General features: G+C 43.2%; 1 protein-coding gene across 1 annotated transcript; it reads right to left on the reverse strand.

Moving 5' to 3' along the window:
• Positions 1–1371: 1371 nt before the first annotated feature.
• Positions 1372–4881, reverse strand: LOC128304630 (uncharacterized). The gene is made up of 3 exons (XM_053041837.1): positions 4764–4881; positions 4420–4598; positions 1372–2002 (listed from the first exon to the last, which is right to left on the reverse strand). Exons 1-3 carry the CDS (start codon positions 4879–4881, stop codon positions 1715–1717), a joined length of 585 nt encoding a protein of 194 aa, XP_052897797.1. The 3' UTR covers positions 1372–1714.
• Between the last annotated feature and the right edge of the window lie 11861 nt (positions 4882–16742).

Genomic DNA, 16742 nt, shown 5'->3' on the forward strand with positions numbered 1-16742 from the left:
TCTTGTTGCAGGAGTAAGGATGGGAGTTAAATTGTCTAGCATGCAGAAATGGTAACATGATCATATGCTTAACCGAGGTAGTAAGCTCTTACTATAAGGAACCTCAGAACAAAACAGATTCAATCCCATGTGATTAAGCTTTATCGTTTGTCATCTGTTAGGTATCTGCATCTTCACTTAACATTTAAGTCACATTTTAAAGAGAAAACAGTCGTCTGAAACACGTATTTTTTTCTAGCGTCGTTAAAATTTTTATTGCATCAAATGTGTGTGCCTTGTTGAAAAACCTGTCCGTTGCGTGTTACGGCAAGACGAAAAAAGTACAAATGAAAATTCCTTGTCACTCCGCTGCCTACATCCGCCTACGAGTCTCCTTCACTGCTGCGGCGTTTTGTGAGTTGCGGCTTCACGAGCACGATTGTTAATTTTTTACTTTATGCTACTAATTAAATTTGGCTGTCCACGCTGGACCACTCTCTGTTGGCATCTGTTGAGGTGTACGTATGTATGTATTTGTGTATGTATGATGGGTACTGAGAGATAATAATGTTTCCTACTATGTATTGTTGCAAGTGTCCAAAAATCTACAAATATACGATTGCGTGAAATGCCGTACGACAAACTGTGGTGCACGATTTGCTTGAAAACGTTAGACAAAACAATAAATGACAGAATAAAATTCACATTTAAAATCTCTATAAACCGCACACATTTCGCTTGCTTCGATCCACTTTGTTATACTTGTTGCGTCCGTGTGTGCAACCAATGTGTATGTTTGGCTCTGTTTGGTTGTTCCATGTATTCCCATTAGGCTTAATTATTCTAAAAATTCAACTGCAGATCGGAAACATTTTCGGCACAATTTCTTACCTACTCCTACGGTACTGGCATTCATTTTCGATGATTTGCTTATTATTTCTATGTACCATTTACTTCAATTGTACTGCTCCGCTCAGTACTGCATCGAAATTGCAGGGTGTACTGCATCGAAATTGCGGTTTATTGCGAGACATTTAAGATTGTGCGCACTTGTTTGTTTCTTGTTTGTCCGACGTGTTTCGTTAATGGGAGCGTACTCGTGCAAACGGTTTGCTTGAATTTCAATGAAAGTTTAGTGTTCCTTAACATCTACTACAAATCGAAACACATTTGTTTCGTGGCTGTGCGTTAACATAATAGTTTCGAAACTTATTCAAGAGTAAACGTTTATTTTTTGTGTGCGCGTGGTTTTTGTTTTTTTGTTTTCAAATTCTATCTAAATGGAACGAACGACATAGAATTGAATGTATCATGAAAGATGGAAGTTGTGGAAATGTTTTTTTTTCGTTTTCTTTTTCAAACGTTTTGGATACGTTTTAAAGGGAATAAGGAAATGAAGCAGACCGAATCGTTTTTATAAAGGTAGTTCTTGATTTAGCTTCGCGCTGTCTGATCATTTGTGCAATATCTGAACCTTTTGAACTTGTTATTCCACAATGCAACATGACGTGTGTGTAAACTTCCTTGCAGGGAGTGTTCGATCATGTTCTAAACGGTTTCTTTTGTGCGGTCCCTGGAAGCATTGGTCATGTGTATCTGTTTGGCAACTCGGGTATGATCGGGCAGGACCGTTTCGGGAAGGAAAATGTGTCGGGAGTTGTGGTGGTAGGAAAAGCGCCGTGCTGCAATAAGACCCTAAAATACCTTAAGTGCAACGTGCTACCGTGTACGAAAACTAGAGCATCACTGGTAGAGTGGATTTCGCTACGCTAAGGAACACTAGCAGGCCCAGTGCCAGAGTGGTTGAGGTGCGCCGAAAGTGTGCTATCGGATTGGTCGAGTGCGCTTTGCCGGTGTTGCAGAGCGACTTCTCACAGCAACTAGTGCAGGCGTACAGTTTGGTGCGTTCGCCTATGATAATGCAACCCGCTTCGCAGCTACTGATGCAACGTCGCTCGAGCGACCACAGCTTTGGCGTGGAGGTCGAATTTTCCGTGCTGGTTGTGTAGGAAAACTGTTTAACCTACAATGAATAAGAAAAGAATAGAAATGTCATTATGCTGCTCTATAATTCAAGTGATATAAGCGAATAATGTTTTTTTTTTATTATTTTGTAATTATATAAAAGGGCAACACATAAACGAAAATCAATCGAATAACTTTACGAATTATGAAATTTAGATACTTATACGTACACAGTACTGGATTCATATTAATGGATATGAATTAATCTTTCAACTGAATGAATCGTTCAGAATCTCAACTTTGAAGATTTATCATTCCTGAATTTTCAACATTAAACCAACTCCCAAGAACTATTAATCATCACCCGATGATTTATTTATATATGTGAAACAACCCTACAGTGTGGCCCATAAACAAATTCGAAAATCTGTACACCACCTTATAAGATCTTTTTCTCATGGTAAAATGAAGAAAAAACATTAAATTAGTTAACGGACACGCTTGTTCAACCATTCTATTCTATATTACTCGATATGGTCACCGTTGTTTTCCACTACCTAAACCATACATCGAGTTCCATACTTTTGTAATGGAGGCTTGCAAAGCATCGGCCCTGGGGTTCTTCCACAGGCTTTTGCATGAATATTCGTCCATTCGAAGTAACCGGGGGGGGATCAAGCCTGAGCTGCTAGGAGGCCAAACATCGTTAGGTCAAAAAGTCATGATATTCTCCAGCAACTCTAGACTCCCTTTCGAGGTATGATACGACGTTCCGACTAGTTGAAAAAGACCTGAAGGTGCCCATTGAAGTTTCTTTTGATCCAAAGTAAAACCTCTTCCATCGTAATGCTCGAAAAGATACCGGTATTCACCTTCAAGCCAACTTTGATGAAAGCCGGAGTCATTTTCAACCCATTAGAAGCAACTGCTTTGAAAGCCATTATTCTGGCGAAATGCTTAGTGGTACACTTAAACATTTCCTTCTCTGGAACATCCTTCAGCGTCTGCGTCGAGATAAACCTGACCGTGCGCGATTTTCATGCTGGGATCGTTGGTGAAAAGTTAGTGTTTAGAGAACACGTCGATCGGATGTTTCTTCTCGAATACGTTCGACAAAATCTTCGATCGTTCCATTTAAAAATTTTCGTTCCATTTTTGTAGTGGGCCATACTGTAGTACGGCTAGCAATTCAATTGCCAAGACTTTCTAATTAATGAAGCTGAGGATTTATAATTTTTTAATAATCAATCGGGATTCATGATTCTTCCGAGTCATTTGAATGGTTCCATAGCAAAAGATACATATGGATGACGCTTTTCAAAACATTAATTATTCATTAGTTTTTACTATCATTGATTTTCAAAAACGAAACCTGAACAAAAGTCCTCATTTGTAAACAAAACAATGAAATATAATATCAGTAATGCTTTTAATAACGAAAATAAGTGTATGAGGAATCGTACGCCTCAAAAGTCTTCTCTACACGTCCATTACCCAAACTCGGCTTTAAATTAAACTGGTATGAATCATAGCTCTAATTTACACTGTAGGGCAGCTTTGCGGTGGATTGAGCTCCCGAGTAGCTAAATCTAATCGCGATTTAATTAGCTCCACCAGCACCACCACCACCACCACATTCGCCTGCAACATCACTGACGTCACTTGCTATATCATGCTCCGTGCGCTGATGCTCAAACATTTGTCAATTAAACGTCCCTGAAATATGACACTTCCGGCATGAACCGAACTCGCCTCCGCTAAGTTCGCTATTCCCATCGCATTTCTCTTATCGATTCCGCATCCACAGCGTACGAATTTGATGTTATGCGCTGTTACGATGAACGTGTGTCGAATCGTATCTTCATGCATGACCCCGTGGATGTGCCGAGTGGACACACAGTAAATAATGTTTACTTCATCGGCAACATGACCTTTCTTCATGTGTTCTATCGTTGGTGGTTATTTTCCCACATCCTCCACATTCCCTACATGTAATACGTTAAAAATAAATTGTAAAAAAAACCCACCTATAGTCAGCCATTACATAAAGCTAAACTTTTAAGTTCTGCACTGATATAATTAACACAGGCACAGTAACGAACGGGGGTATCGCAATGGGGTTAGAGGTTAAAGTCAATGCTGCCCCTAATGTTTACTATCACTGTGTTATATGATACCGTTTGTCAAAAATCGCACGCTCTCTCTCTCTCTCTCTCTTTATCGCTTCACGTCTTTGTTTTGCTTGTTGCCTTCAATATTTGTGTCATACTACACGCGGCTGCTCATTGTCCTACATTTCAGCATCCCGAAACTGTTTCCCTTGTACTACTCCCCACAAGGGCACATTCGGTTCCTTGCAGTAAAGATGCTGCTGTCTTCATCTTGCACTTCTCACTACAGCTGTCACATTAGACGCTGTGTGGGGTTATGCATGTTATTTTTTTTTTGTTATTGTTACTTTTTGCACCCACTTACCATGCAGATAAATTCCTCCGGGTTACACTTTTTAACGTAGGATGCATTATTTCCGGACGACAGCTCGATACAAGACTCACCATCGTCGGTGGCATTGCAGGAGTAGCACCAGAGATCATTAATCTTCTCCGTTGCAGCTGATGTCTTATGTACAGTGTTCGTTAGGTACTGCGATCGTCCTGCGACGTTGAGGGTGCGAGCGAAAGGGAAAACAATTAAAGGATAATGATTTTTTTTGTGTACTGTTTGACGACTCCTTCGCTGATGATTGTAGCAAAATGGTCGAAAACACAGTACAGGGCCGCAGGGGCACTGCTTTCGTAACCCTAGGAGTAAGTACTTACCTAACTCGAGCAAGCCCATGAAGACGATTGCTATTATAATTGACATTTTGGCCTCATTCTGCAGTGTGTGTATTTCGGCAAGCAAACCGACTGCCGTGTCGCGTAGTACTGTCCACATTCGTGGCTACCTACTACCACCACCCAACACTGCTGCTAGTGCGCTTATTAGCCCGAAAAATGCGCCCGAATGTATGCTTGTTGCTCTTTTGCCACCTGACAATAGCCCGCCACCGTGCACGGATGCTATCGGGAAGGGCGCTAGAGGTGACAGCTTTTCCTGCGCTTTGTTACACGCGCTCCATCAAGATAGTAGGAGCTCTACGGCGCTACACTAGTTACGACCCATCGGAAGAGTTTCGCCAATAATCACAATTCCACTAGCAACGCATTAAATCCTGGTGCACTGAGTCAAGACAGAAAGCAGACACAACGCACAGGAACGCTTAACAATTGTGACGAATAAATCAACACGACCGACCATCGCCACCCAGTGCCACTGCCACCATCCAAGGCAATGCCCTATTTGTTTCCTTTCTTCGTGTTTGTCTGTTCTGCTAGGCAGGGGGATTTTCTTCCCGTATGAACCCTAAACACTCGCTGTTTTTGGTTGAACCAACCACCGAACAAGGATTCCACCGTACACTGCAGGGTGCAACTCTTGCGAGATTTACATTTGAGACGCGTATGAATTTAGCGGACAGTGGAAGATATTACGGGGAAGGAAAAGCGGATATTGACGGAATCATGAACACACCAACCCACGAGCATGTTCATTCGTCGCCGTGTCATTTAGACAGCAAGGATACGCGAGCATGCGCCCGGGCCATCTGCTTTGAAATGGCTGTTGGGTTTTGTTTTATTCGGAAAAAATGTTAAACACTTTGAAATATTGCTTTAGATCAGCGGCGGATCAAACGGTAGGCGGAGTAGGCGGTCGCCTAGGGCCTCGCCTTGTTGGGGGCCCCAAACAATTTGTGCTGATTATGCCATTTTTGGAAATTTAACAGCAGAGTTAATTTATAGCAAAGAATCTAATTAAAAAGGTAAAAAATTGATCGAAAATATCTTTGGTATATCGAAATTTTTCTTGGATTTTATATGTCCTTGGTTGTATAAAACATTTGTTTCTAACTGATTAGCTATATTGGCCGGTGTACACGGCTACGCAAGAGAAATATGCAGTGTACTCAAACTCCTTCTTGTTGATCGGCACGACATCTTAAGGATGTCTTTTTTTTTACTTTATTTACCCGTAGGATAGTCAGTGCTGCGCATTGAAATTTTTCCGTGGTCCTGTCTTGTGCAGACCGGCTGCGCTACCAATACACCATCTGGCCGCCCCGTGAACCCCTATATGCCCTTTTACTTCAACCTATTCACGTATTCTATTTCTTGAACGGGATTTTTTCATCTGTTCGTAAATGATCCTACCGTTAGATGCTAGAATAGAAACCATGCTTGTTTTCACTTCCGCAATATTCGCCAGCTATTGACATTGCGATACTCGTGGTGTGGTATCTCTCACTGATTGAACCGTGCAAATGTCCTGCCTGCGTATTTCGGAACAGTATTGTGGTGGATTATTGTGTTTAGTATTTCGATTGTCACAAGTTCTGCAAGTTTGCAAGCCGGTAATGATATTATAACCGACACAATCTGTCAGTGTACTACGACATAGCTAGCATTGTCATAGAATATGAATAAAATCATATTGCAATCATTAGAACTCTCTTTTCCGTTCGATATTTCATACTTCATGGTTCTTGGAATACCATTTCTGTCCTTCTTGATTATTTCTTAGTCGAAGTTGGATTGTAGGTCCAGCTTATGTCCACCCATCCCAAACTGTCTAAATACTTCATCATTTTCCCGTGTAGAATACTGTTCAAACTACATTGTTGCAATCTCGGTAACATTTGCATCGTTGTTAGACTGAAATTGTTCTAAAATTTCCAAACCTAATCCATACGGTTGAATATCATCACCGCGAAATCGTTCATCTAAATAAAAAAAGAACATGAAAAAAGATATTTGAAGAAATCAAGTATGCATTGTTATAAAAACGATGTGTTCAGTGAAGAACCTATCATAATAGTCTTGCTAAAACATTGTCGTGCGTGCTGAAAGCGGTCTCGATTTTTTGCATTGAAAACTCAGTAAATGTGACGAAATGATCGCAAGTGTCTTCACAATGACCGAAGAGATCGGCCCAGAAATTCTTGGATTTCTTGACGCACGGACAACCGACCTAAAATTGGAGCATCAAACTTAATACGCGAAAATCAAGCGTACGATCGAAATTCTCATTAATATGTGCAGGGCCACGAGAGTTGAAAATGCTGACAAATTTGTCCAAAGACCAAATCAGCTGGTCAACTGTGAAAACCGCTATACCGTAGCCGCGCACACAACTGTTTTCAGATTTCCGATACCAGGAGAGCATGTTTTTCCAGAGGTGACATCTGCAGCTTGGGACAAATTTGCCCATCACAATTGCTATTGCATACTATCAAACACGTGAGAACGATCGCTAATAAGTAATTTCAATAAAACGGAAAGCATCCTTCATCTCGCTTTCTGTCGGCTGGTACGAAATTCCATACAACACAATTGTTTTCAGATTTCCGATATCAGGAGAGCATGTTTTTCAAGAGATGACATCTTCTTTCCCTCTCTCCCCCCTTCCCCCTACATCGCTTACTTCCCGGTGCTTCCCGATGGTAGTTGCAAATCCCAAGTGCAAGTGAGATGGACGAAATGAGAATTATCTCTTATCTCTCTCGCTCAAACTTTCCATTGACTGGTACGAAATTCCATACTGAACCAGCTGTTTTCAGATTTCCCATACCAGGAGAGTAAGTTTTTCAAGAGGTGACATCTAGTACCAGCCAAGCAAAATGGCGGTGGATGGCGCGCAACTTTTTATGCAATTCCATGCCAATTCCATGCCATTTAGCCGTCGATTAGCCGTCGATTAGCCGTCTATTAGCCGTCGATTAGCCGTCGATTAGCCGTCAATTAGCCGTCATCTACTCCCTCGTGTCACCTCCCCCTCCCACGGATCACCACTCACCTCCCACGTGTCTCCACCCACCTCCCACGGGTCACCACCCACCTCCCACGGGTCGCAACCCACCTCCCACGTGTCAACACCCACCTCCCACGGGTCATCACTCACATCCCACGGGTCACCACCCACCTCCCACGGGTCACCACTCACCTCCCACGTGTCACCACCCACCTCCCACGGGACACCATCCTTCTGCAACGAGTCACTACCCCCCCAATTGTCCACCATCTTGTCCGCCATCTTGTCCGCCACCTTGTCCGCCATCTTTTCCACCATCATGTCCACCATCTTGTCCACCATCTTGTCCGCTATCTTGTCCGCCATCTTGTCCGCCATCTTGTCCACCATCTTGTCCACCATCTTGTCCACCATCTTGTCCGCCATCTTGTCCACCATCTTGTCCACCATCTTGTCCGCCATCTTGTCCACCATCTTGTCCACCATCTTGTCCGCCATCTTGTCCGCCATCTTGTCCGCCATCTTGTCCGCCAGCTTGGCCGTCATCTTGTCCGCCATCTTGTCCACCATCTTGTCCGCCATCTTGTCCGTCATCTTGTCCGCCATCTTGTCCGCCATCTTGTCCGTTATCATGTCCGCCATCATGTCCACCATCTTGTCCGCCATCTTGTCCGCCATCTTGTCCGCCATTTTGTCCGCCATCTTGTCCGCCATCTTGTCCGCCATCTTGTCCGCCATCTTGTCCGCCATCTTGTCCGCCATCTTGTCCGCCATCTTGGCTGCCATCTTATCAGCCATCTTGTCCACCATCTTGTCCGCCATCTTGTCCGCCATCTTGTCCGCCATCATGTCCGCCATCTTGGCCGCCATCTTGGCCGCCATCTTGTCCACCATCTTGTCCGCCATCTTGTCCGCCATCTTGTCCGCCATCTTGGCCGCCATCTTGTCCGCCATCTTGGCCGCCATCTTGACCGCCATCTTGGCCGCCATCTTGTCCGCCATCTTGGCCGCCATCTTGTCCGCCATCATGTCTGCCATCTTGGCCGCCATCTTGTCCACCATCTTGTCCGCCATCTTGTCCGCCATCTTGTCCACCATCTTGTCCGCCATCTTGTCCGCCATCTTGTCCGCCATCTTGTCAGCCATCTTGTCCACCATCTTGTCCGCCATCTTGTCCACCATCTTGTCCGCCATCTTGTTCGCCATCTTGGCCGCCATCTTGGCCGCCATCTTGTCCACCATCTTGTCCGCCATCTTGTCCGCCATTTTGGCCACCATCTTGTCCGCCATCTTTTCCGCCATCTTGTCCACCATCTTGTCCACCATCTTGTCCGCCATCTTCTCCGCCATCTTGTCCGCCATCTTGTCCGCCATCATGTCCGCCATCTTGCCCGCCATCTTGTCCGCCATCTTGTCCACCATCTTGTCCGCCATCTTGTCCACCATCTTGTCCGCCATCTTGTCCACCATTTTGTCCGCCATCTTGTCCGCCATCTTGTCCGCCATCATGTCCGCCATCTTGTCCGCCATCATGTCCGCCATCTTGTCCACCATCTTGTCCACCATCTTGTCCACCATTTTGTCCGCCATCTTGTCCGCCATCTTGTCCACCATTTTGTCCGCCATCTTGTCCGCCATCTTGTCCGCCATCATGTCCGCCATCTTGTCCGCCATCTTGTCCGCCATCTTGTCCACCATCTTGTCCACCATCTTGTCCACCATTTTGTCCGCCATCTTGTCCGCCATCTTGTCCGCCATCTTGTCCACCATCTTGTCCACCATCTTGTCCGCCATCTTGTCCGCCATCTTGTCCACCATCTTGTCCACCATCTTGTCCGCCATCTTGTCCGCCATCTTGTCCGCCATCTTTTCCGCCATCTTGTCCACCATCTTGTCCGCCATCTTCTCCGCCATCTTGTCCGCCATCTTGTCCGCCATCTTGTCCGCCATCATGTCCGCCATCTTGTCCGCCATCTTGTCCGCCATCTTGTCCACCATCTTGTCCACCATTTTGTCCGCCATCTTGTCCGCCATCTTGTGCGTCATCTTGTCCACCATCTTGTCCGCCATCTTGTCCATCTTGTCCGCCATCATGTCTGCCATCTTGTCCGCCATCTTGGCCGCCATCTTGTCCGCCATCTTGCTCGCCATCTTGGCGGGGAAGGGGGAAGGAAGATGTCACCTCTTGAAGTACATGCTCTCCTGGTATCGGAAATCTGAAAACAGCTGGTTTGTATGAAAAGTTAGTGTATAAACATTGCATACCTTACGGCGCTTTGCATTGCAAATAGATTGCATACCTTACGGCGCAGTACCAGGTGCTACCTCTTCCGTGGATGCTCTCCTGGTACCATACATTCAAAAACTGGTAGTTTCCGATCTGGTACGATCAACGGGAAAGTTAGTGTTTCAACATTGCATACCTATCGGCGGTTTTTGAGTAAAATTGCTGCAAAATTTTACTCGACCAACGGGAAAGTTAGTGGTTAAATATTGCATACCTTTCGGCGGTTTTCGACCATAATTGCTGTACAAGGTGCTACCTCTTCCGTGGATGCTTTCCTGGTATCGGAAATCGGAAAACAGCTGGTTTAGAATGGAATTTCGTACCAACCGACGGAAAGTTTGAGCGAGATGAAGGACGCTTTCCGTTTTATTGATCTTCCTTAAATTAGCGTTCGTTCTCACGTGTTTGATAGTATGCAACAGCAATTGTGATGGGCAAATTTGTCCCAAGCTGCAGATGTCACCTCTGGAAAAACATGCTCTCCTGGTATCGGAAATCTGAAAACAATTGTGTGCGCGGCAACGGTATAGTGGTTTTCACAGTTGACCAGCTGATTTGGTCATTGGACAAATTTGTCAGCATTTTGTCAACCCTCGTATCCCTGCACATATTAATGTGAATTTCGATCGTACGCTTGATTTTCGCGTATTAAGTTTGATGCTCCAATTTTAGGTCGGTTGTCCGTGCGTCAAGAAATCCAAGAATTTCTGGGCCGATCTCTTCGGTCATTGTGAAGACACTTGCGATCATTTCGTCACATTTACACTTGCACATTTACATCAGTATGAAACACACTATGTGCTCCTCAGGCACAATTTGATAGTCAGTAGCCAATTATAGGGATACAACACCACAAAGCTCTCACTATTTTTTCTCAAACAAACTGAGTTTTCAATGCAACAAATCGAGACCGCTCTCAGCACGCACGACAATGTTTTAGCAAGACTATTATGATAGGTTCTTCACTGAACACATCGTTTTTATAACAATGCATACTTGATTTCTTCAAGTATCTTTTTTCATGTTCTTTTTTTATTTAGATGAACGATTTCGCGGTGATGATATTCAACCGTATGGATTTAGATTTAGAAATTCTAGAACAATTTCAGTCTAACAACGATGCAAATGTTACCGAGATTGCAACAATGTAGTTTGAACAGTATTCTACACGGGAAAATGATGAAGTATTTAGACAGTTTGGGATGGGTGGACATAAGCTGGACCTACAATCCAACTTCGACTAAGAAATAATCAAGAAGGACAGAAATGGTATTCCAAGAACCATGAAGTATGAAATATCGAACGGAAAAGAGAGTTCTAATGATTGCAATATGATTTTATTCATATTCTATGACAATGCTAGCTATGTCGTAGTACACTGACAGATTGTGTCGGTTATAATATCATTACCGGCTTGCAAACTTGCAGAACTTGTGACAATCGAAATACTAAACACAATAATCCACCACAATACTGTTCCGAAATACGCAGGCAGGACATTTGCACGGTTCAATCAGTGAGAGATACCACACCACGAGTATCGCAATGTCAATAGCTGGCGAATATTGCGGAAGTGAAAACAAGCATGGTTTCTATTCTAGCATCTAACGATAGGATCATTTACGAACAGATGAAAAAATCCCGTTCAAGAAATAGAATACGTGAATAGGTTGAAGTAAAAGGGCATATAAGGGTTCACGGGGCGGCCAGATGGTGTATGGTAGCGCAGCCGGTCTGCACAAGACAGGACCACGGAAAAATTTCAATGCGCAGCACTGACTATCCTACGGGTAAATAAATTAAAAAAAAGACATCCTTAAGATGTCGTGCCGATCAACAAGAAGGAGTTTGAGTACACTGCATATTTCTCTTGTGTAGCCGTGTACACCGGCCAATATAGCTAATCAGTTAGAAACAAATGTTTTATACAACCAAGGACATATAAAATCCAAGAAAAATTTCGATATACCAAGGAAATTTTCGATCAATTTTTTACCTTTTTAATTAGATTCTTTGCTATAAATTAACTCTGCTGTGAAATTTCCCAAAAATGGCATAATCAGCACAAATTGTTTGGGGCCCCCAACAAGGCGAGGCCCTAGGCGACCGCCTACTCCGCCTACCGTTTGATCTGCCGCTGCATGCGTTCATACGTATAACTGAACATCCGAGTTAGGAGATTGCGTGTGATAAATACTCGCTGTAGGACAGACAATATCGATTAAGTCCACCACCAACTATTGGTGCTTGATTGTTTTGTAAAGTTAAGTTAAGATCGAAGAAGTATAACTGAGTGTTGCATGGTGTTGTGTCTACTTTTGGTACACTGTGTCTATCACGAGATGATTTGGTAGTTTACATTAACACACTATTACTATAGACACAAACTTTATACATAATTTATTTCAGTTTTAATTGTACACGCACCGCCCGTAGCACACCGAACGCTGAGTCCTTCTGATTGCGCGCTAAGCCGATCCTGCGGTCAGCGCCCTTCGGGTACTCACGCACTCATCACACGTGACAACCATAGCCGAGCGGCTGTCAGTGCGTGGCGCTAGCAATCAGGTTGGGCCATAACACATGGCGAATATCCCGGAAGCACAGCGAGCGAACCAATTCGATGGCAAAGTGTTCCTTGGATGCTGAAGTTGTAAATTCCACCACGTGCAGCTTCTCGAAGTTGGCGCACGTCTGATTCTAGCTCCATTTAGAAGAGTACAGGTACAGTGGTAACTGGAGTTGGTGGTGATATAGCCGGTTCCGATATTGTATTCGAAGATGGTGATGGCCCTGGCGGACCATTTGAAGAAGATGATTAGGGGCGGCCCAGCGGCGGATCAAACAGTAGGCGGAGTAGGCCCCTTTTTACTGCGCTTTTCGCCTTGTCTCATTTCACGTCCCCTCAATGTCCTCCTTCCATCCTGCATCGTTTTTCAAATTAGAGGCCCCAACTATATTTCCGCCCTGGGCCTCCAAGGGGATTGATCCTCCACTGCTTTAGATATTATTATTCCTATGTACAAGTGGTAAATGTTCCGTATTGGAAAGTAATGTACTAATAACACACCAAGATGGTGCTTCAATTGACAGATAACTGATAAGCTATCGTTGATTCAGAAGGATACATTCAACAACCCTAACAAAGGAAATATTCGAAAAGATACCTAGAATAAAAAAAGTAAGATATAAGGATTGTATTGAATAAAAGTGCATCGTAATTTTTAGAGTAAGTAATTTAGAATAAAATGTATAATTTAACAACGCAACGCCCTGGTACCAAATATTCCCATATAGTGGGTTTACTAGTAAGTTTTAAGTTCCCGCCACTTTTATATTAGTGAGAGGAATGTCAAATGTTACGTGACTGACATTTGAGAGCAGGTAATTGAGCAATAACATTGTGTCACTATATTGGAGCATTTTTATCAGCAAAATTTGAGTGAAGGTTTCCCTCTATTGTTGCTATGAAGAAAAGGGTGACTGAGGTCTATCATGTGATCCAAGAAACTTATGCTGTGTATGATAACATCCGGTGCCAAACGTCCAATTCAAATCCCAGCAATCCACATTATTCGCTATAAGAAAATCATGGTCTGCATATGGTGGGATCTGAGGGATTTTTATGTTATGATCTGCATCCGCGATTATACCATCAGGAGAAAAACAGGATAAACACAGAATATGAGTTTAGACACATGTCAGAAATTTGCCATCACAATAATGCCGGTGGCACAAATTGTTGCCCCGGTTAAAAACTATTTTAAAAATATCTTCTTTGGTGGTACTACAACCCCAAAAAGGTCCACCACATACACCACCGTCTGGAGAAGGGTGGATAGGATATTCTACCACGCCGTTTTGTAGTCCAGACTTTGTTTTATCCGATTATCCCTTGTTTCACTTTGTGTTCTTGGGCTCAAAAGCATATTTTGTTTTGGTCCAGAATTCATAAATTTCATGCAAATCATGAGAATAAAACCGATGTGACAGTTTTCCACACTAAAACCTCAAATTTCCGGAATAAAAACCCTGGAAACTTATGTGTACACCCAATACATCTCACAGCTTGTGGTGTAGCACACAATTGTATGTATATTCTACAGAAATAGTAATTTATTCTGCAAAGAAAATTAACAGAAATTTGTTTCATCAATCATGTGTAAAGTTTTCATACTGTACCCTTCACCTGCATACATTAAGTAATTAATACGCGAGGCGCTATCATAAAGGTATTTAAAAAATCTCACCAAATATGTTATTAGTAGATTAGAGCTTAGAGTAATAAAGGAACAGTGTAATGATATAACGATAAAGCAAAAGCAAAAAAAGGTTAGTAATTCCTCACTTGACGTGACATACAACCAGCAGATTGATACAACGCTAGTGATAGGGTTGGTTCTTTTTTTAACATCAAATTATTTAGGACAAATCTATGGGAGTGCCCATTTACTGGAACAGGTGTGAAAGTATGACGCACCCAGTGTACACGGTTAATTCTACGAAAACACGCATGAATATGAATGGATGAGTTCGAAAAGGTATCGTTTTTTTACTAATTCGCTAAAGTTATGAATGAGATCAGACGAAACGGGGTAGTTTTTATTTTCTCTTAAAAAACACGTAAAATTACATTACATTAATTACATCACGAACATTTATCCCGTGCGTACGGGACGATAAGCAAAATCAAAATGAAACTTGGCAGAGTTATTATTTCTGGCCGTGTGAAAAGAAATGGATTATCAGTAATTTTTTTTTTTTTGGTAAAATTTCTGTAATGAAATAAATCCTTCAGCTACATTAAAACTAACATCAACAGTACACAATCCCGGGGAAAAGGTGAATTAATTAAAACAACAAAAAACACACCTCATCACGCATCGTGATTATGTTGTCGGCTCGTGCTTTCCTTCTGTATTTCTCTGCAGGGAATCACATTACTGCTTTTCATTTTCATTCCTCCTCCCAAGGCGTGTGTCGTACCCCGCCAACGGTCCATCGGTCACAATTAGAACAATGACCTCATACAGCCGGGTTGCACATACGTTTTCCCCGGTTTTTGTTTTGTTGTGCTTGTACAAGGGCGTGGAACAGGGTGGAACCAATGGTCAATACCGGGTGTCCGAACGGGGGTCCGATGTCGTGAGGTTAAAACTTCAAGAAAACGCTCGCCAACATCGGCAACAATCCTTGTCCCTTTGTTGGGCTTGTACCATACGGCGGCGAAGGAAATGAAACGGTAATCAAGAAAAACTCAAACAAAAACATTGCACATACACACATGTCGTTGTTTAAGTTGCTGTGCCAAAGTAAATGTGCACGTTCGTGCTAAATTCTTTTTACGCTCGTCCACACACCCAGCGTCTGCAATTGCAATGGGTCAAACCGACGCGTAAGGATACTTCGGCTAGCTTCTACCATTTGTAGCCAATTATTCTACCACCGGACCACGAGCACGATTTCCTGCGGAAAAGCCGGTGAATTTTCCCGCCGTCCGGAGTTCGTTCGTTTCGTTCCGTTGGCACACACCTACGCAGGTAAAGAAAGTGTTCTTTGCCGAACGCAAACCGAAACCGCCCGAAAAGGGTCGCGATACTTCGGGTGGCCTCATTCGAGGGCGAAGGAGACCCTACGTTTTCGACGCCTTTGGTACGGAGGGTACACCCTAAGTAATCGAAGCGAAGGCACGCGTTAAAATGTGACCGTTCGGTTTTCTTTGTTTTAAACGTGCAAGGGAAACAAAGGAGGTATAAAGGGGGTAATAGGGGAGAGAGCACAGATTTGCATATAACACCACCAATACAAGCGTCTTTGGCGAGCCCCGTGCCGTGTTGGGTAATCACTCTTCGGTGAAAAAGGACCCTTTGCAAGTTGATTGGCGTCAAAGAAAACGGTTGCTCACACGAACACATTGGAAGAGGTTTGCTAGAAATCACCCACACGGTACTGAGTGCTCGAGCCTACTAGGATGTTGAATTGAGTCCTGATAAAGCAACTTCTGATGCCAAGGTTTATACTGAAAGGTATTACTGACACAGCGGCTTGGAGTTGTCTAGGAAAACCCTAGCTTGATACGCATAATTAAAATAATTCAAATCAAGTTTATTTTAAAATTTTCTCATAACTTTCACATTAAAGGTTATCCCATACCAAAATGCATCACGGTTGAAACGCTCTAGAAATACCTATGGCGTATTTCCTCATGTGACATTTTGAGTAGAAGTGGTTTAGTTTGTGTTGTTTTTTTCTGATGCCAAATTGTTAAAAATTCTAAAAAATGGCGTTACCTCACTTCATAAAAAGTGTTTGTGCAAACATGTGGAAAATTGCCACAGTGCCAGATGCTGATGAAGCCTCATTGACTCGTGATGGATCCGGGGATAATCTTCTTCACTCCAGCCCTCATGTCTCCGATTCATGTCCAGAGATATTAAGATACCTGAATCCTACAACGTTTTCCAAGAAATAAACGATTTGTGAAGCGATCTGCTCATGTGCTGTAACAAAGTAGTTAGCGTTCGTTAGTTCATTACTACCGAGACTGTAAACGGAAAGATTTACCTCAAGGAGTGTCTACAAATGCGTCTCTTTCCTGTGTAGATACCACACGATCATCTACCAGCATCCTCTACCTCTACCACCACCTCTACGATCATCTGAT

The sequence above is a fragment of the Anopheles moucheti genome, chromosome 3 (genome assembly GCF_943734755.1).
Source record: "Anopheles moucheti chromosome 3, idAnoMoucSN_F20_07, whole genome shotgun sequence".
NCBI lineage: Eukaryota > Metazoa > Arthropoda > Insecta > Diptera > Culicidae > Anopheles > Anopheles moucheti.